We start from the raw sequence: 22,551 nt of genomic DNA, 5'->3' as shown, positions 1-22,551 counted from the left end.
GGCATCCTATTTCACATAATTTAACTTCATTCACATTCAGAACAAAACTAAAGCATCATTAAATTTTAAACGGTCAAATAATGACCATGAATAAATGATAGAGTTAGATAGGGATCCCTTCGGAAATACAACAAAAGGTACCTTGGAGGTGTACAGGGAGATGTTTGGCCCTTTATTAATTATGTGTGACAAAAGTGTATCACAATATGTCAGTAGATTGATGTGTCAACTGCTTCATCCCATTGTTGGCTTTGTACGAAGCGTTATTTTTTGTGCTTCTAAAATATAAGCGTTGAATTAATCACAGCGTGGATGATTTTGATTTTATAGCGTTCTATAACTGTCACAAAGATATCTTATGCTACACAATACTGTTGAATACAAAGTGATTAATAGGGAATGTGTTCGGCTAATCAACGGAAACAAGGTAATTCGTATCGCATTAGTGACACAGCAATGGAATGCACACTTGCATCTCTCCGATAGATTCAAGATTAGTCACTTATTAAAACTATATAATTATTACAACCCCAAAGTTTACCAGAAGTCTTTTCCCGGTTTTTTTTTGCGTAGCAATAAAATCCTTTTGGTAAATGCATTGGTATAGTAATGTGGCCAAAATTTCAATACGGTTACGTATGCTTGTCAAACTGTTAGACCAATAAAAACTATTTTTCAAATATATTTTATTAAAGCAACGCAACTAATATTCCTACCTTTTAAAAAATTAACTCAATTGAACATAGCATTTGAGAACATACAAATATTTTTTACATATTTGTCTTCGTGGCGTTCATCAAATGATTTACGGTCTACTAAGACGTTGATAAAAAAAAAACATTCAAATGACTAGTCCACAAAATAAAAGAGTGTCTGTCTTCCACAAATCAAAGGACATGATTGACATTAACAAAACGCGGCCTACGTACCTACATCTCTGCGTACGACATTAATCCATAGAGTTCACGACCCGTCCACGAGAAATATTTCAATCATTACAAAAGCAATTCATATATTCAAAATATTCATTGTGTGGTCCTTTTTTTTACTAAACAATGACATTCTGATGAAGATCGTAATCTCAAAAAAATCTAACAAAAGGTACAGTGTATTAAAGGAATGATTTGATGGACAATTCCTTTACGGATCATTAAATTTTGGGATAAGATCTACGGAGGTGTAATTAAAGTTTTTGCTGTCGATTACACTTGAAGTTCGCGTGTGAAATTTTTCGTTTATAAATATAGGCAAGGAGTTGTCAATATCGTTTCATTAGAAGATAGTCTTACGATAGATATAGATAAGATAAGAATACATACTAATAAAATTATGAATGATAACTTTTTTAAGGCAACTAACTACAATCTCTGTGATCCTATCGGAAAAATGTAGATGAAATATTTGGTAAAAATAAATTCTCGGTCATTTTCTATTACCATTTTAATTCGGAGACAATTTAAATGATTGTAAATGCCATAAAAATCTTGATTTTAATTATTCTTAAATATATTTGTAATGAATTTGGTGCTTATTATTTTTAATCAAAACAAATTGCAGGTTAATTAATTTTAAAGTCATAAAACATGTGACAAAGTCAAAATACATATTTGACAGTGAAATTATCCTTTAGCCCAAAAATATTCATAAATAAAAAACAATTTGTTATGGCCAGCTGCCGTGGATCTAACTTAATAAAAATAAATTAACTTATTTGTCACTAATTAATCACTCGGCGCAAATCTAGACTTTTTTATCTACAAATAACTTAACTTTGATTTAATAATAATAAGACTATTGCCATTAATAAGTAAACAACTATTAATTGGTTGGTATATATGGCTTAATGATGATAGGCTTATGTGGTTTTTTTATGTCATTTATTATCCAAGCACTTATGAGCACACTAGATAGAACTCTTAGATTAAATTCTTGGACCCCGTCTTCCTATGGAAGCATTTCAATTTATCTTATATGTGGATTGCAATTTTTAAATCCACCATACCGCATATAATGTAGACTTTGGACAAATACATATATTTAAGACTGGCTTTCGCTGTACGAAGCTATTTGTTTCATTCCCCACAACGAGGAGGAAACGCAATATGGTCCCCTGAAAAGAATATTATTTACGACCTAAAGAAAAAGGTAATACTGCCATAGAAGATAAAGAACAGAATGATTGTGTAGAATATAGTTGATGCCCAAAAATCGAATTGAAATAGGAATATGAGATTTGATAAACGAAAGATTTTGTTTCTATTGCGTAAACAGTTGATATTTTTATAGTTTATTTATAGCTCACGGCTTGCCTGGTGCTAAATACTTACAGGAACCCATAAGCATTACAAAGCTAGTCCCAGTTATTTGTTGCCGTAAGTCTTGAGGTCTATTGTCGGAATTGTATAGTAATTGCGCAAGTTAAAATTTTTATTTTTACTCGATGTTATTTCTTCATCACCAAGGTAATTCCTGAGCATATGCTAGTTACGTATTCCCTTAACAAAAATTGTTCTTGCTTGCGAGCTCTAAAAACCGGCACAGGTCTCAGTATCTGAGTTCTTCAGTATCTCATTTCTTCAATATCTCTCGATATGAGTACTCCAGGCATATTATCCCTTAGTCCAGAGATTACAAAATGACATTGACCGATGTAAATGTAAATCGGAGTGTATAAATATTAAAGAGTACGTTGAAATGTAATTTAAATACGGTACGATGGTCTATTTCTCTACTTAAACGCTCTCTTCTTTCTTTTCTTCTTCTCTTCTTTCTTCTACTTAAGCGCTCATTGGTAACCTGAGTGATTTATTTTAATTATCACTGATCGAATCTGTCTCTTACGATACAAATAAATTAAATTATGACTCTTATTCATTAAAGACTCAATAAATTTGTAGAGGAAAAAACTATTCTGCGCTTTCTTGTTCTTTGTCTGTTTAGCTACAAATAAAAATCTGTACGTGCTTTAGCGAGATGTCGCAATAAATTCTGTCGTGTAAAAGATCGCTAATAGCATTCGATATTGTATGTTATAAAATGTTTTTGCAGATAAATCTTAAGATTGCTCTAAGATTTTGAAATGAACAAGCATTTCTTAAATGGCCTTTTGTATTAGTTTAAATTTGTTTTATGTACTTTGTGTACCTTGGATTTTATGTTACTCAAACAGAAATATAGTGACTATATAGCACGACCGTTTTGTTGCGAGTGACAGATTAAAATAAACACAAAATGGCGGCGGGCTATTGAGTGTTCCCAGCTTGAAAAAATATATTTGAATGTTTTTTTTGTATTTGTCTTTGTTCAAAACATAATAAATGTATGCGATCGATATCATTACTTATTTGTAAATAGTATAGTAATCTCAAAAACAATCAGATCTCGGTCACGTCGAGCTACTAATGTTATTACTCCGTCAGAATTTTTGTTTTCGATGCTAATCATAGCGTAATCTAATTTTACTGACTAGCATTCCCCTTTTTATTTTTAACAATTATCTTCTTCGTAGATTGTAGAACATGTTCTGAGGATTTGATCTCACAACACGTCACAATCGTGTTATGCACAGTTTAAAATATGTTACATTTCCTATTTTTTATGTGGTGAGGTATTATTTGATGAAAATCAAGCTCGAAATTCTTGGTGATTCTTCTCCGTCAGGCCTATTTGCTAACAATATTTTATTTGAATTACTTGTGATTGTGTTACCAATATCTAGGATTTCAACTTCATTTCACGAGATTAACGATACATTTAACCTTTTGATCAACTACAGTAGCTTCTAAACATAATCTAGGTGTAGAACTCTCTTTCAAATCTGCGTTAGTATAAACGTGATTAATAAAAGTTTGATTGCTTTCTATAATATTAAATCCTTGATGAAATGATTGCAATTCAACGCTTCAAAAATGTCCTGGTTTTTTTTTTACTGCTTAGATGAGTGGACGAGCTCACAGCCCACCTGGTGTTAACTGGTTACTGGAGCCCATATACATCTACAACGTAAATGCGCCACCCACCTTGAGACATAAGTTCTAAGGTCTCAGGTATAGTTACAACGGCTGCCCCACCCTTCAAACCGAAACGCATTCCTGCTTCACGGCAGAAATAGGCAGGGTGGTGGTATCTACCCATGAGGACTCACAAGAGGTCCTACCACCAGTAATTACGCAAATTATAACTTAAGGGTTTGTTTTTTATTACACGATGTTATTCCTTCACCGTGGAAGTCAATCGTAAACATTTGTTATGTACGTATTTCATTAGAAAAATTGGTATCCGCCTGAGATTCGAACACCGATGCATCGCTCAATACGAATGCACCGGACGTATTATCCTTTAGGCCACGATGACTTCCTATTTTTCAAATATTAAAATTAAATTCTTTTATTTTACATGGCTTATGAAAATGCCACTTAAATAACGCGTCGCGACAAGACCACTGATTAAAGCGCGGTATGATACTAATAAAATCCGCGGCAGTCACACTTAATGTGCGAAACCGCACCATCACGTACGTTCACACAACAAAGTCGCGGGACAGAGCCGGCGAAAAATTAAATTAAGAGCCACGCGTTGTAGCGATGTATGATTCAACGGATGCGACAACAGAGGCCGAAAAATTGAATAGCATAAAATAGAATTTCCCTTGGTATTTAAATTCAATTACCTTATTATTAGTTTTTTTATTACAAACTACCTATGCTGATAGTCTATTTCAGCTTCACCCTAACGTGTGTAGGTGAGCTCATGGGGCTCAAACCGGAGTGTTGCTAACACTGACCCTAACAAGAGCAGTGCTTCGCAGAATCTACCACCGAATCGGAAACCCGACCCACTGAGAAGATCCGGCGAGAAACTCAGTGGGCTGTTTCTATGGGTTAATTCGCTTGTCGAGCCCTACATCGCAAGCGACGGGTTCGACGAGCGCGATGACCGGTGCTTGTAGTGCCTAAAAGCACCGTTAATGGATCGGGAGGATTATTAGTGGTCACTGAAACCTCATACGGAATCCATAATTAAGTCATAACAGGGAATCTCTTAGACTGAGGCTTATGATTTGAAACTTCAGTTATCCAACATTATTATTCAAGATTATTGGCATATACAGAAAGGCAGTCTAATTTGTAACTGTAGTCTGTAGTCTAACTTGGAAAGTTTGAATTTACAATTTTCAGGCACTTTAGCGTGTACTGGAAAATTGTAATTGATACATTTCAACTGACCATTCCAAGTCAAAATTTTAGTTAAGCTTCGAACACTCACAACAACACTAGAGCTGAATCTAATATCAACGAAACATTGAAATTACTTGTTTTTACTCAAAGCGGAATTTATTGCGGGTTGAATTTACTTAGTATAGTATAGTAATCGATACCTTCCGATTACTGATACTATAATAATAACAAGCGCCTCGTCGAGTAGGTACTAGAACGTTGCATGCTCAATCATTAGACTGTTGTTATAACTAGATTAATTCTATCTCCAATTTTCCGATGCGTTTCGGTTTGAAGGGCGGGGCAGCCGTTGTAACTATACTGAACCCTCAGAACTGATATCTCAAGGTGGGTGGCGCATTTACGTCGTAGATGTCTATGGGTTTCAGTAACCACTTAACACCAGGTGGGCTGTGAGCTCGTCCACCCATCTAAGCAAAAAAAAAAAGAATTTATTAAAGTGTCATTAAAATCAATTTAGGTTTTATGGAAGTTAATTTTTTATGATTGTTTTCCATATCTGGACGCGTACAATAGAAAACTTCAGCAACATATTACCTAGTCAGGTCATAAGTATTGTCACACAGTAAAAACTTTTCTTTTAGAATGCTGGCCACAAAAAAGTTTATTGAATTCGAATTTCGAATTGTTCATGAAAATAAAAATGTATACTTTTAGAATTTTACTCATTTTTTAATATGGAGTGGACGCTTAAAGAAGACCGTGTTGCAGTTATTCCGTTGCATCGTTGCGGTTACGCGCCAATTCAAATTTTTAACATACTGAAAAATTTGAGTATAACCAAAAGATTCGTTTATCGTACCATCAAACGATACAATGAAGACTCTAGTGTAGATGACAGGTCAAGAAGTGGTCGCCCTCGGTCTGTTAGGACTCCAGCAGTGATAAAAGCTGTGAAGGCGCGAATTCAAAGAAATCCCAAACGTAAGCAGAAACTGTTGGCCCTTCAGATGGGGTTAAGCAGAACCTCGGAGAAAAGGGTGTTAAATGAAGACTTAGGGCTTCGGGCATATCGAAGAAAAACAGGACATCGTTTGAATGCTCGTCTAATGGACCTGAGACTGAAGAGATGCCGCGCTTTGTTGAAGCGGTACGCGGGAAAAAAAATTCGGGAAATTCTTTTTTTGGATGAAAATTTTTTTACCGTAGAAGAGAGCTACAACAAACAAAATGATAAGGTGTACGCACACAGTAGTGAAGAAGCGAGCAACCGTATTCCGCGTGTCCAACGAGGTCATTTTCCATCCTCGCTCATGGTATGGTTGGGAGTTTCTTATTGGGGCTTAACAGAGGTACATTTTTGTGAGAAAGGTGTAAAAACGAATGCAGCTGTGTATCAAAATAGAGTCCTGACGAACCTTGTGGAACCTGTTTCTCATACCATGTTCAATAACAGGCACTGGGTATTCCAACAAGATTCGGCGCCAGCTCTTAGAGCGAAGAGCACACAAGACTGGCTGGCGGCGCGTGAAATCGACTTCATCCGGCACGAAGACTGGCCCTCCTCCAGTCCAGATTTGAAGCCGTTAGATTACAAGATATGGCAACACTTGGAGGAAAAGGCGTGCTCAAAGCCTCATCCCAATTTGGAGTCACTCACATCCTTGATTAAGGCAGCCGCCGATATTGACATGGACCTCGTTCGTGCTGCGATAGATGACTGGCCGCGCAGATTGAAGGCCTGTATTCAAAATCACGGAGGTCATTTTGAATAAACTTTAGTGTCATGAGAATCTATGTTTTGTTAAATTCATTTTGGTATATGAATGGTTACATAATGAATAAACTTGTTTCAATTATTTTACATTAAACATGTGACAGAATTTATGACCTGACTAGGTATTTTACCATACATTTAGGATACTATCAAAGAAATGTTTTCTTGGCTTGAATAATGCCTAAAATTTGCTATACTAATAATTACCAATACATTAAATGACATTTCCAGTTTATCTATGATCTTTAGCATGTGCAATAAAGTGCATACGTGACCATAAAGTAAGGTTAACAGGTTCGACGCTCCGCAGTCTACTGTGATGGCGATGACAAAATCTCTATTTGTTTTATTGTTCGCCAGATATAAATTACATTGAAAATTATTGGTGTGTCAATAGATTACTTCGTCTGCCTTATTGGAAATTCAATTTCAAGAGAACTTCGACTTTAAGTGCTCTGAGGAATTGCTTGAGATGATTCCATGATCTCGTTTTTACCTTTTTCATCCATATTATCTGGAGCAATTGCGTTAATCCACAGTGAATTTCCACAATGATCTTTTTTGCTACGTACTATCCGGCTTCGGAATGGGCTCCCTTCCACGGTGTTTCTCGAGCGCTATATCATGTCCTTCTTCAAACGAGGCTTGTGGAGAGTACTTAACGGTAGGCAGCGACTTAATTCTCCCCCTGACATTGCTGAAGTCCATGGGCGACAGTAATCACTCACCATCATGTGAGTCGTATGATTGTGTGCCTACGAGTGTAATAAAAAAAAACGATGGTCTTTGAAAGAATGCATTTTGGACCATTTTATTTGGTATTAGCATCAACAATTAGACGTTTTTAATTGGACTTCAATTAAGTTTACCCCATTCAAATAGATGAACAAACTTTTTGTTTAGGATATTTTTTCCTAATTTTAAACTTTAAATGGTTCGCCTGTAAATTTGCAAAAATGTCGCTTTTATCAGATACACTTTCAACCCTCGATATGTTTTTTAAGTATCTTTTTAAACATAGGAAATCCTAAATTGGGGCCGGAATAGCTATTTATTATTATTACTGCCATCAATTTCCATTTTCCACCTAGATAAAATTAGAAAGTAGTGAACTATAAAATTGAGAATATGAAAATTTGGCGAGGGTTTTTGTAAAAAGACTGCTGTGAAAAAATAAAAGCTAGAGTAGCAGCATGCTCACATGTACTGCCTGATAATAATAAAAAAAATAACTACTCTTGTGGTTTTTATTAAAATGTACAACAGAACTGTTGAGGGAGTTTACGACGAAGGCATGACACTGCTCTCAACACTACACTGAACAATATAAGATATACCAATAAAAAAACTACACGCATTCTCCGAGAAATAAACTGAACTAAGTAACTGACCTACGACAACGCATCGTCCAGTCTCGCAGTACACTCAACTTTAACGTTCACATCATAAAATAACATAATCCGACCAACGTTAATCCCGTACCCGAGTTTAGCGACTAATTTTGAGAACGGTTCGCGACATTAAACCTTATTGCTGTAAAATACAACTTAATTTGGTTTTCTTTTGAATTAGTTTGGTATCTAATTCGCGACTTTACATTTTGCTGTGAATAGATATTAGGGTCGAAATTTGAATGAACTCTAATGTTTATGTTCCACTGTGATACGGTCTAAACGAGCAGACATTGTAACTACAATATTGAGATGTCTTGTGAAAAGTCTTCCCTTACCATTAGTTTGATAAAAAAATAATTATTTTAATTAGCATATTCGTCGTCGTGGCCTAAAGGATAAGACGTCCGGTGCATTCGTGTTGAGCGATGCACCGGTATTCGAATCCCGCAAGCGGGTACAAATTTTTCTAATGAAATACGTACTCAACAAATGTTCACGATTGACTTCCACGGTGAAGGAATAACATCGTGTAATAAAAATCAAACCCGCAAAATTATAATTTGCGTAATTACTGGTGGTAGGACCTCTTGTGTTTCCGCGCGGGTAGGTACCACCGCCCTGCCTCTTTCTGCGCGTGAAGCAGTAATGCGTTTCGGTTTGAAGGGTAGGGCAGCCGTTGTAACTATACTGAGATCTTAGAACTTATATCTCAAGGTATGTGTCGCATTTACGTTGTATGTGTCTATGGGCTCCAGTAACCACTTAACACCAGGTGGGCTGTGAGCTCGTCCACCCATATAAGCAATAAAAAAAAACCTACTACGATACTACGAGTATATCTGTACGATTTTAAAATACCCTAAACGTATAATAAACGCATGACCTGTAGTGTTATTGACATTGCTGACTGTTCTTACCGGTAAAAGACAAAAACAATTGAAGATCGAATTCAATCGAGAATCACACTCGAAGATACCTTGCCAGATCGCATTCGAGTTCGCTTAGTAAGCATCCCATGTTTACAGAACCTGGATTTAATATCTGAAGTAATAAACGAGAGATGGAAAATATTTTCATTACCCTCGCAGGACATGAAGGCTACTGTTAAAATCAGCCATTTCACGACAGAGAGAGAGACATTCTGAAAACTTTTAATATCGAAGCTATTAATGTGACTATGTTGCCAAGTTTTTAGTTAAAATGCTTTATGTACTCTTCGGAAGTACAGATTTATATCGGTAATGTCCGAGACTTATCTTCGAACTAATCCATTTTAAAATTTTGTATGTCTGTAAGGGTAGCTGTCATAGAACAGAAGATGTTTGATAGATGCCTGGATCGCGCTAATAACATTTTCAAGATAAGTTTATATACTTGTATCCGTATTCCTCTACGGAGTTCTACCCGATGATATGTAGGCGAAGTAAAATGTCCCTTAGAAATAAGGTGACACTCTACAAAACTTGCATACGCCCCGTCATGACCTATGCAAGTGTAGTGTTCGCTCACGCGGCCCGCATACACTTGAAATCATTCCAAGTCATTCAATCCCGTTTTTGCAGGATAGCCGTCGGAGCCCCGTGGTTCGTCAGGAATGTCGACCTCCATGACGACCTGGACTTAGAGTCCATCAGTAAGTATCTGCAGTCGGCGTCCATGCGCCACTTCGATAAAGCGGCACGACACGAGAACCCTCTCATCGTGGCCGCCGGTAACTACATTCCCGATCCTGCGGACAGAATGAAAAGCAGTCGACGTCGCCCAAAACACGTCATCTCGGATCCTCCCGATCCACTAACGGTGCTTTTAGGTACTTCAAGCACCGGTCACCGTTCTCGTCGAACCCGTCGCTTGCGACGAAGGGCTCGACGAGTAAACTAACTCTCAGACACAGCCCACTGAGTTTCTCGCCGGATCTTCTCAGTGGGTCGCGTTTCCGATCCGGTGGTAGATTCTGCGAAGCACGGCTCTTGCTAGGGTTCGTGTTAGCAACATCGTCAGGTTTGAGCCCCGTGAGCTCACCTACTAAAGTTAGGGTTACGCTGACATAGCCGCTAGGGCTATCAGCTTAGGTAGGAAAAAAAAAAAAAAAACTACGGAGCAGGGACATGGTGCATGAAAAGCCGCGATGACAAAAAGACCGATGCCTTTGAAATGTGGGTGTGACCGAAAATTCCCCGAACACCATGGACTGCCATGAAAACTAAGGAGTCAAACTTTTTCTTTTTTTTTATTGCTTAGATGGGTAGATGAGCTCACAGCGCACCCGGTGTTAAGTGGTTACTGGAGCCCGTAGACAGCTACAACGTAAATGCGCCACCCACCTTGAGATATAAGTTCTAAGGTCCCAGTATGGTTACAACGGCTGCTCCACCCTCAAACCGAAACGCATTACTGCTTCACGGCAGAAATAGGCAGGGCGGTGGTACCTAACCGTGCGGACTCACAAGACAACCTACCACCAGTAAATTTATGTTAGTTAGCTCATTCGAAAAGTTGTAAACGATTTGACGTTCATGTCATAATAACAGTCGTTTTCCACGATACCTTTTCGATACGATTGCAATAGCGCATCGGTAATGCGAGAATTGCGTGGCAGGCTATATTGGCTGTCTTCTGAGTATCCGTTCAGCGTGAAATCAACGCCCACACATTATGGCCATGTAAAAGTCTCATTAGTGTGCCCAATGTTGGATCAAATGTTGGCTCGCCGATATTCACAACCGCGTACTTTGCGTCAAATGTATCGCTTTTTTTTTTTATTGCTTAGATGGGTGGACGAGCTCACAGCCCACCTGGTGTAAAGTGGTTACTGGAGCCCATAGACATGTACAACGTAAATGCGCCACCCACCTTGAGATATAAGTTGTAAGGTCTCAGGATAGTTAGAACGGCTGCCCCACCCTTCAACCCGAAACGCATTACTGCTTCACGGCAGAAATAGGCAGGGTGGTGGTACCTACCCGTGCGGACTCACATGAGGTCCTACCACCAGTAATCTTAAGCGGATGACAATTTAATTATGTCTACGACTTCCGAAAACCGAAGAAAACAATACTATGGCTCGTAATTCATATTCAAATTCGTGTTCTATTGAATCTTTTGGAGCTAAAACTATGCTACTGCCACTTCTACGGGACGCGAAGGTAATTATCGTCGAATCATTATTGTGCTGTGTCGGTTTACAGTTGACGTACGCCGGCCTATTTTATGTCACGAACTACTACATTTAAGTTCAGGCTTCTCACTTTTCTGTGGACTACAGAAACGAATCGAGTTGATATTGGTACAACATTTTTTTATTCAGATTTTTTTATTTTATTATTCTTTGTAGACCTTTAAAGAGACAGAAGAGTCGATTCACTTGACGGTAAGCAGTTGTTGTTATTGAATTGGGCTGGGATTGCTACGATATTTTTTAATTCAGATTTTTTTAGTTTATTATTCTTTGTAGGCCGACCTTTAAAGAAAGAGAACAGTTGACTCACTTGACGGTAAGTATTCGCTGTCACTAATGCAAATAATTCAAGTTCAAGGCCTCTTGGTAAATTAAATATGTGGTCATTTAGCTTTTGCATGAAAACGAGCAATTACTTTAACTGATTGTAGATTCAATTTCTAAATATTTTTTATATCCAAAACTTACAAAACCATAGTCACTAAACGGTAGTATTTTTTTTTTTGGTCAGGAGGAAATCACCGGACTTCCGCCCTTCTCTGGGGATACTGGGCGGGGTATGTCAGAGTCGAACTGACTAAAACCTCCTGTCGCTCAACAACCAACGTCCAAACCTCGCATGAGACAGAACTCATGAAAAGGCAAAGGGGGGAAAGTGAAGCGTTTAGTGCAGAGCACAACTCTCCCATCACCCTCCCCCTCGGGACGCCGGACTGGCGGTCGTCGGCGCCACGACCACCAGCCCTCTCGGTCGGCAGACTGTCCAAAGCCCGCCTAGTTGGCGCCGGTTAGAGTGGGTAACCATACGGAATACCCCGCTGGGCCAGAACCAGCGTGGGTCGAGGATAGCCGACCTTCCATCACCCGCATGCTCTTGCGTAAAACGCTTGCAGAGTATCTTGCACGTCGTCAAACGGTTGTATAAATAGCTTAGCTTAAAATAAATTAAATAAGATAAGCTTAAAATAAATGAACGCATATATATGTAGATGTAAACTCGGCTGATGTCGTCATCGTTATAATAGAGATCGAGAGAGATAGCCATATTTATTCCGAACTCAGTTTCTGCGTAATCCATTTTTAAATAATTCCTTTATCTCATATCCGGAAATTGCTAATACGCATCAAAAGATGTGCGATATCATTCCTAGACTTAATTTTTAATATCGTTAAGACATTTAAAGAGTTAATATATTATTACAAAAGTCTTGGACAATCAAATAAATCAATTTTAGGAATATGATTTACCGGAACCCAATTTGCTAATATGCACAATACAGTAAGCCCAGAAGCGCAATTATAACTTTATTTTTATTTTTTAATTCGATTCGCTTCCACAGTTTTCACACATGACCCACTTCAGTAGTGAGTCATGATAGTGAGTCACCGCATTCCGTCTAGCTACGGAAGACACCTGATGTAGTCACGGGAAATGGTCAATGAACTCGGGTTTAATAATTATTTGTAGCTTGTTGTGTGGTGTCTAAGATTGGCACTCCGTGGGTGTCGTAAAAGGCGGCTGTGAGATTTACGGGAGAATAGGCAGAATCGGTCTCTGAGTACTATTGAATTGTTATTGTTGTGATTTTCTATCGGGATTAAAAAAGTAAGATTTGGAAATATTATTGCAAGGCGTGACGAGTTCATACCTTTCTCTCCCCCCCCCCCTCTTCCTCCTTTCCACCTGTCCTTGTGAAACTATAAAGGCCTCCGGGCCACCAGTAATCCCTCAATCATAAAAAAGGAAGCTGGCGCATAACGTGGTTGATACTATTAGCTTATAGACATAACGGTGGAAGCTTTAGGCCTGAACACATGTAAGCTCCGTAGAAAAACAGACAGGATTTTGACACCAACCCGGTCGAGTCAGAATGCGCCTTTACCATTTTTGAGCGTACAGCTTACCTGATAGTGAGTGGCCACCGTTGATATTAATGTGAGAATGCAATTTTACGGACGGTTATAAGTAGTAATAAGTAGCAGCAGTTACACAAAGCAGTGAGTTGCAATAATGATGACTCAAAAAAAACTGGATAAAACAAAAATAAATTAAACTTCAATATTTATTAAAATTAAAAAAAAATAGTACAATACATGCTCACTACAACAAAGTGACGGCGGCGGGACTGTCTAAGGCCGCTTTCTGAAAAAAATAAATAAAGAAAAAATGTTATATTCACAAAATACAAAATCCTCGCACATGGGCTTATTTCAATAACAATTAAGTTTTCCGCACACAATCAATCGGCACTTTCGGCACACCATGCCCTGTGGCGCTCTTCTATACAGACTGCACTACAGTACCAAATAAAATCTGTAATTGACATTTCGCAATGAAACAAAATCGACCGTAGGACAGCATTCGGAAACCTCAAAGCGGTATCGGCAAATGAGTCACACAAGGGATTCTACAAAATAAAAAAAAATAAAGTTAAATAAGTGACGATTTACTGCGGTACCACAATAAAAATGCAGGCTTTCGTAAAGCGAATGAAAGGCAGGATTGTTCGGACGGCGGTTTGCGAAGCGCAAACGTAAATTTGTGAAACGTTGTGGGTGGCTTCGGGCGTGTAGGCGGTGCGTTTGCAAACACCGAAACGTTATGTTCATTGATCTAATATAACACTGAAGACGCAATTCAATCGGTCTCGAGAGATTACGTCACAAACCGTACTGGTGGTAGGACCTCTTGTGAGTCCGCGCGGGTAGGTACCACCACCCTGCCTATTTATGCCGCGGTTTGAAGGGTGGGGCAGCCGTTGTAACTATACTTGAGACCTTAGAACTTATATCTCAAGGTGGGTGGCGCATTTACGTTATAGATGGCTATGGGCTCCAGTAATTACTGGTGGTAGGACCTCTTGTGAGTCCGCGCGGGTAGGAACCACCACCTGCCTATTTCTGCCGTGAAGCAGTAATGCGTTTCGGTTTGAAGGGTGAGACAGCCGTTGTAACTATACTCGAGACCTCAGAACTTATATCTCAAGGTGGGTGGCATTTACGTTGTAGATGTCTATAGGCTCCAGTAACCACTTAACACCAGGTGGTCTATGAGCCCGTCCACCCATCTAAGCAATAAAAAAAATAAAAAAAATACATCCTAGTTTAGACCGTAGCATCGCTTAAAACTTCCATAATTCAAAGGCTGTGCATTTAAGAATGTTTACTTCGTTAATTAAGTGTCAAAGGGGCTTAGTTAGCACAGTTATAGCGTTTTCTTTGCCAACGGGTTTGTTTTTTCTTTCTTCAATGAGCCGCCTCGTTAGTCAAGTGGCGAATAAAGGAAGACTAACACGGGATCTGTGTTGCACCTTAGCGAAAGATAATTAATGTCTTCTTAAATTATTTCAATTTATAACTTTTGTATAATTACTGGTGATTTGGAGTAATGTGATGCCGTATGGGTAGTTATCATCACCCTGTATTTTTACAGTGATGCAGTTTGAAGGAGAGGACAGCCATTTTACAATACCATTGCGGTTTCGACCTCACGTCTCAAGGTGAATCACGGCATTTATGTTGCCATTTTCTATGGGCTCCGATCACCATTTAAGTATAGATCGTGATGACATTCATCAATGCAGTAAAAATTCATATCTCGGGTCCAGAAGTAAGACAAAAAAGACGAAGTATAATATGTTGAATGTGAAACGCTTACCGTTCTGAGTTTATATTCTATATTGGATACTAGTATTGGTACTACTATATATACTGTATACTGGTGGTAGGACCTCTTGTGAGTCCGCACGGGTAGGTACCACCACCCTGCCTATTTCTGCCGTGAAGCAGTAATGCGTTTCGGTTTGAAGGGTGGGGCAGTCGTTGTAACTATACTGAGACCTTAGAACTTATGTATCAAGGTGGGTGGTGCATTTGCGCTGTAGATGTCTATGGGCTCCAGTAACCACTTAACACCAGGTGGGCTGTGAGCTGGTCAACACATCTAAGCAATAAAAAATAAAAAAAAGTTGTACACTTTTTTATGAGCTCAAAGATATTGATATCACCGTCTTGCTTATTTCTAAAGCGGAGCAATCATACGTTATGGCGGAAACAGAATAATCGTTTTTTGCATGTAATGAAGACTGCAACTTACAATTTGTTACAATATACGGATAGCCACTGAGTTTTTGCCGGATGTTCTAAGTGGGTCGCGATTCAGATCTAGTAGCAGAATTAGCGAAGCACTCCTCTTACTAAGGCCAGTGTTGGTAATTCTCTCAAGTTGAGCCCGTTAGCTCACCTACCGATCCGCGCGAAGTTGGAATACCCCCTTAAACTACCAACGATTAGGTAGGGTAAATAATAATAATTTTACGTCAATGTTATAGCACAATAAAGAAAATAGAGGCGGCACAGACGATACAAACAGAAACAATGTATATATTCTTTAGTTATAATAGTGAGCCACCTTTTCGTCGACACTGAACAGTCAAATGGGAAGTGTCCCGCTGTTCGTATGGAAAGAGAGTGTAACATCTTCACTGGACATCGTTAAAACGTTGCGCTTTCAAGCTTTACTTCAAGGGCTGCCACTTGATAGTTAAGCAAAAAATTTAAAAATATTTTAGGCAGTCCCAAGTATCCTAATAACTGAATTAATTTTTATAATTTGAAATAGTTATTAAATTGCATTTGAGATATGAGTTCTGAGGTCTCAGCTTGTACAGTACAACGGCTACCCCGCTCTTCAAACCGAAACGCATTACTGCTTCAAGGAAAAAATAGGCAGGGTGGTGGTACCTACCCGTGCGGACTCCCAAGACCTACCACCAGTATAGGAGCTCAGTATATTACGTAAAAGCTTGATGTGACTATATAGTAACCGTCTTTAAATTCATTTCATTAAGATACATATAACATTACTTTTTCTAATTTAATCTTATCCTGTATATATGCATATATTTTCCATTATTAATCTTCGTAAATAAAATATTTATTCCGAATTGCACCACTGTCAACCCTAACTAACCGCCCATCGAAAAGTCCAATATTTACTGCAACTAATTTGCACTAAACAAAGCACATCCGATTTCTTTAAACCATTTTTTAAACTGTCACCAAGACTGTTGATTGTAAAACTGTCTATTCATATACAACGCTTAATTGGTTCCAGTTTTCCTTTGTGAGATTCTAATGCTATGGTGGACTGACACTAATTGCCTCCAATAGGGATAGCAATAAATACATAATAGGACGGGCCAAATCCTGAGCACGGGGACCGACAAAGCGAGTTGGCTAAATATTGTACTGATTTTAAACTTTTGTATTTCACCAACCAGCCTTTATTGAACTTCTGACGCCTTTATTTGGTCTACGGTCTTATAGTAATGTTACAATGGTCCAGTATTTATTGCCGTGCAAGTTGAATACATTGTAATAAACTACTGTGTAGCAGTAAGCTGCGTCTTCTGTTTTTAGAAACGTTGTTTTTAAGCACCAAGTTATTCTTTTTTAAATTTTGTTGCATTTACGCAATCGAACTAACCTTATCCTTACTAACATAATCTGCATTTTTGTTTTGCCCAAAATAAGTAAACAATCTCGTAGCAATGCTTATTTCAAATTAGCCTAAACACTAAAAATAATGCCAATTGCGAAATTTGAGTTTAAGACTTCATTGGTTGTTTACTGTTCAAACCGGGTGTGATACGATTGCTTTGTGACACAAATGGAATAGCGGTTCATCCCTATCTTAGATGGCTTGTACCTTCAAATAAGTAACTATGGGATTGGGTATGTTAGGATGGGTAAGAAATAGCACTTAGGGTCTTAAGATATCCCTGGACTGAGTACATCATATCTGCAAACCGTCAAGTGCTATATAGTCCGCGTACCACCTAGGCGCTAACACCTCGTAGGAGGTTCAGCCCCTGCCCGAAAAAATGAGTAATAAATGGCACTGCCACATTGCACCTTTAGAACTCTAAAGACCCGACCCAAAAAATGTGTTTCTGTATAATATCGAATAAAGCTTTCAACACGCTTTCATGCCAAAAAGACGTAGAGCAAGGGGACGGAGTGAAAGAGACTAATGGATAAGCTTGTCCCTTTCTAATCTACTGTTGGTCATTTGATTATTAAGAGTCCCTGAAAAAGGTCGTTCTAAGTCCATTTTTGAAATCCGAAAATTACGATATAGGTCTCTATAATTCTAAAGGTGCGACATCTCCGCCCGTGGATAGGGTTAATTACTGTCATACTAACTTGATAGCACAAGGCTTGGGATTCATTGCCAATAAATAGTCGTTCAGGCTGTTCTCGCAGTTAGAATACGCCATCCCGAAACCGAGACCGCCGCCGATGTACATTGGCCATTTCTTGTAGCCTCTCAAGAAGAAACTACCCATCATGCTGCCTATTAAGAGCCCTGTCACTGAAATAATTCAACACATTAATATAATATACAAGGTTCTTTTTTTTTATGTAGATATTTTGAACAGTCCGTCCGCCATAAATGGTTTTCAGAACCAACGTGAACGCTGTCATCAGCACTGAACTATGAGAGACGAAGACAACTCTATTGTAAAGTGAATGTCACCCATCAAACCGAAATACATGAGAGCATTACGCCAGAAACAGCCAGGCTGTGCGAGATTAGTGAGGTTCGACTCCCACATACCCCACCTGCTGTGCGGGTGGGGATCCGGCGATTTGATTTTCTCCTGTGGAAAAAAAAAAAAAGGCTGTGCGAGAGCATTACGCCAGCTGTAGGTGGCGGCCTCCCCCCGGTGAAGGTCAAGGGGCGACCTGAGGGGGTGAGGCCGCGCGGCGCGCTACCAGCACTCTAGCGCGCTGCCGTGGAGTGATTAGAGCGACCGGTCGACGGTGTATCGCGTCCCGACCCGGCAGGCTGGTTCTGGTCCAGCGGGGTATTCCGGGACACCAGCGGCACCGTCTGGGCGGCCCGACGGGCTGCCGTACCGAGACGGCCGACGTTTCAGAGCCTTCGATTCGCCTCGAAGGCTCCGTCGGCTGGGCGTCCTTGGGGTGAGCCGCGCCGTCTGGTTGTAGTGTTGACCGCGGTAGCCCCCCTACCTCATCCGGGTTCTGACCTCGGAGGGGATCGGACGTCGGGTGTAAGAGTGCAGAGGAGTCGTTTAGTGGGTGGGCTCTAAAATCCTTGGGCCCGCGGTCTGCTCACAACACCATGCAGATCGTTGAGTCTCACATACCCCGCGCGCCCCTTTTGCGCGGGGACCTCGTAGGAGGTTCGGCCCTCTACCCGAAAAAAAAAAAAAAAAAAAGGAGCATTACGCCAGAAACAGCCAGGCATGAGAGCATTACGCCAGAAACAGCCAGCCAGGCTTTGCGGTAGACAGCGGCTTGGCTCTGCCCCTGGCATTGCTGAAGTCCATGGGCGACGGTAACCACTCACCATCAGGTGGGCCGTATGCTCGTCTGCCTACAAGGGCAATAAAAAAAACTTATATTCTGCTATTATAATATAACAAACAGCGATAGGTAGGTTTTGGTAGGCAGTGGCTTGGCTCTGCCCCTACCATTGTTGGAGTCCATGGGCAACGTTAACTACTCACCATTAGGTGAACCGTTTGCTCGTGTGCCTACAAGGGCAATAAACAAAACAGAACATGAAATTTAGGAAAATAATCAGCAGCAAAATAGCAGTGAAGCAATCGTGATAGAATTTGTCAGCAGACTAGCCATTATTCCCTTGACTATGAGAATTCGATTTCATATTTTAAAATGGAAAGCGGTAGTACACTGTGAACTGTTAAGACCAAACAACCATGAGCGTAAAAAAGGAACACTAGATTGGATAATTTAGTACCCCCGATCAGAATAGAGACTAATGATGAAAAACTAATCAAGTTGTATTATGAATTGCATGTAAGGGGTGCAGTAATTAGATCTATTGGTCTGTATGCAAATTAGTCCCTATGCATCCTGTAAGTATATAACCTGATTATGTAAACCCATGTATTCTGATTATTAAATAATCAACTTACGGCACTGGTATTGACATGACAACCTGAGTTTTGCTACCCACTTTCTGACTTGAGATCGAATTTAATTGCCGGACCTTTAAAACCGGAACGCGAAATTTTATACGATATGATTGTGACATGCATCTTATCTAATCATCCTTGCCAGGAAAAGAAGGTTGGAAGAAAGTAAGAAGGTAAGAAGAAAGTAAGAAGAATTTTGGAAAGGAAAAGCTTAAGTTAAATGAGACTGCCGCTAAGGTTATTGCATTAGCTACAGTTCCCCGGGGTCACCTACCAATATATAGCTGACATAACTGATAGATTAACGTTAGGATCCTTTGATTCCAAAATTATATTGTTGCATTACATTTTTACATAGATAAAAAGGGTAGCCTTCACACTAGGTGGGTCGTTGACTTGGTGAGAGCCGCGAGTCGCGGAAGATAGGACGTTGGGCCAAACCTTTGGATAGGTATATACTGAATGGTGGATAATGACGTAGAAATCTTACTAAATAAAGGTCATCAATAAATGACTACTTTCAAGATGGTCAACACCAAAAAAGCCTAAAAAACACTTTCGGGTGCAATGGAAATTCAGCCTTTTGTACAGCTAAATAATAGTCATGTATTAATTTACCTGTTTTCAGTCCGAAATCAACGAAACATGCAGAGTACCGATCTTCAAAGTCACGTTTGTCGGTTTTACTCATTTCTCGCATGAACTAAGTCACAGATACGTAACTAAATAGAAACATATACATTTTGAGTTCGAAACAATTATTAGTGAAATAATTTAAAAGGATTAATAATGTTTTTACTAAAATCAAAATGAACGAAGCTACGATTTCGCATTGACAATGTTAAAATTTAATGTCACATTTTTGAAAGCAGGTTTTGCTTGAATCTAGAGATTGTTGTTACATGATTATTCTTCAAATACCTTGTTATGTTAATTAAAAACTAAAAATAAGCACTTACAAAAAAATAAAAGAAGGAGAAGTATCAATGATTTAAATAAAAAATACAAGAGCTAAAGTTTTAGTATACTAAAAAAGTGAATGTGTTCTCCGCTAAAGAGCGTGACAATTCATTCTCCGGCAATTTTTTTTACAACACACGTGGAATTATATCGTCAATCTTATAATAAAGGCACAATATACAAAAGCTTTACTGGTAGGACTTCTTGTGAGTCCGCACGGATAAGTACCACTACCCTGCCTATTTCAGCCATGAAGCAGTAATGCGTTTCGGTTTGAAGGGTGGGGCAGCCGTTGTAACTGTACCTTAGAATATGAGTTACAACGTAAATGCCGCCACCCACCTTGAGATATGAATTTCAAGGTGGGTGGCGGTATTTACGTTGTAGATGTCTATGGGCTCAGGTAACCAACCACCTAACACCAGGTGGACTGTGAGCCTACCTACCTACCTACCTATCTATGCAATAAATAAAAAAGCTAACATATTAAATTACAATTCTCATTCAAATAAATTCGGTTAATCTAGTTTGAAAGCCGTATTTTCTATCGGGCGGAAGCTCCAGGGATTACCGGTAATCCTTACAACACAATTAATTCGGCCAATTAAGATTTCAATCAGATAGTAATACTGATTAGATTCACATAATTAAAGGGTTGATTTGCAGGTCATCGAATTATGTTATTATTGTGTACAATACAAATTTGAAGTCGTCGTGGCCTAAAGGATAAGATGTCCTGTGCATTTGTGTTGAGCGATGCACCGGTGGTTCGAATCCCAGGCGGGTACCAATTTTTCTAATGAAATACGTACTCAACAAATGCTCACGATTGACTTCCACGGTGAAGGAATAACATCGTGTAATAAAAAATGAAACCCGCAAAATTATAATTTGCGTAATTACTGGTGGTAGGTCTTAGAACTTATATCTCAAGGTGGGTGGCGCATTTGCGTTGTAGATGTCTATGGGCTCCAGTAACCACTTAACACCAGGTGGGCTGTGAGCTCGTCCATCCATCTAAGTAATAAAAAAAAAAACAAAAATGGCAAAGTATTTGAAATGTCAACCATAATATAATGAAGAAAATTAGTTTTGTTTGTTGTATAGTTAATATTCAGGTAAAATCTGTTTAATTTTTAAAGCGCCTGCTAAGTTCTATATACAGCTTACGAACTGCCACTTGAAAGATAGATTGAGGCGTCTAAATAATACAATTGCGCCTATGAAATAAAGCTGCTGTTTCCAGAACAGTTTATTATAGTTTTAAAGTTAAATCGAACAACAAATTAGCCTCCTATGATTATAATTATTGAAGCAAATGAAATCTCGCATTTCAGTAATAACTAACCCGTGAACCCTAGATACTGTCACCAATTAGGGATAGCTTAAAATAATTCGATCCAAACTAACGTCCATCATTCAGTTCATTAACCATAGCCCCGAAGGTATTCCAAAACCAAAATTAAATTTCCATACGTTTGTCAAATAACCTCTAATAGAATTCTGTTTAGATAAAAGCTAAAATTAGTGGCCAATGTTTGATCAAAATCGATTAAATAATGAAGTTAGCCGTTCCGCCAATCCGCCAATGGGGCACGTACGAATTAGTTCGAATCACACATAGCAGATCCGGCCTTAGCTAGTCTAAACCAGTAATAGACAAAGGATTTGCACCGAACAAGCTGCAAGCCTAATCATCGGATACAGATACGTATTCAGGCAGTGAAACAGAATATGGATCATTAGATTACGTGAAAAACTCTATTTCAATGTTCTAAATGAAGTCAAATCAAGAATTTCAGACAAAGGAACAATTAGGCTTTGATAAAGATTAAACAACTTTGACAATAACTATAGAGTAATAATTTTAAACCTTGAGGCAAGAAAGCTAGCTTAAGCCAGTAAAGATTTTAATGAATAATTCTTTGTTTGAAGCATTTTATATTATCCTCCAAACTCACATCACATACGTCCCTGCAAACAAGACATAACAACTGCCTCCACCCATAATCCTATCTGCATGTCTTATCAAAGCGGTTTCCACGTAATGAACGGAAATTGACAGCCACGATTGGAGCGATGAAATCCTACCGAA

At 39.0% G+C, this 22,551-nt stretch overlaps 1 protein-coding gene across 1 annotated transcript; it reads right to left on the bottom strand.

The window, feature by feature from the left end:
* Positions 1-13,451: 13,451 nt before the first annotated feature.
* LOC114241185 (MICOS complex subunit Mic10) lies at positions 13,452-20,196 on the bottom strand. Its single transcript, XM_028171962.2, has 3 exons — positions 20,115-20,196; positions 17,734-17,902; positions 13,452-13,669 (listed from the first exon to the last, which is right to left on the bottom strand). Exons 1-3 carry the CDS (start codon positions 20,194-20,196, stop codon positions 13,657-13,659), a joined length of 264 nt encoding a protein of 87 aa, XP_028027763.2. The 3' UTR covers positions 13,452-13,656.
* Positions 20,197-22,551: the final 2,355 nt, after the last annotated feature.

The sequence above is a fragment of the Bombyx mandarina genome, chromosome 07 (assembly GCF_030267445.1).
Source record: "Bombyx mandarina strain Sakado chromosome 07, ASM3026744v2".
Taxonomy (NCBI): domain Eukaryota; kingdom Metazoa; phylum Arthropoda; class Insecta; order Lepidoptera; family Bombycidae; genus Bombyx; species Bombyx mandarina.
This window is presented reverse-complemented; position numbering and strand designations above follow the sequence as displayed.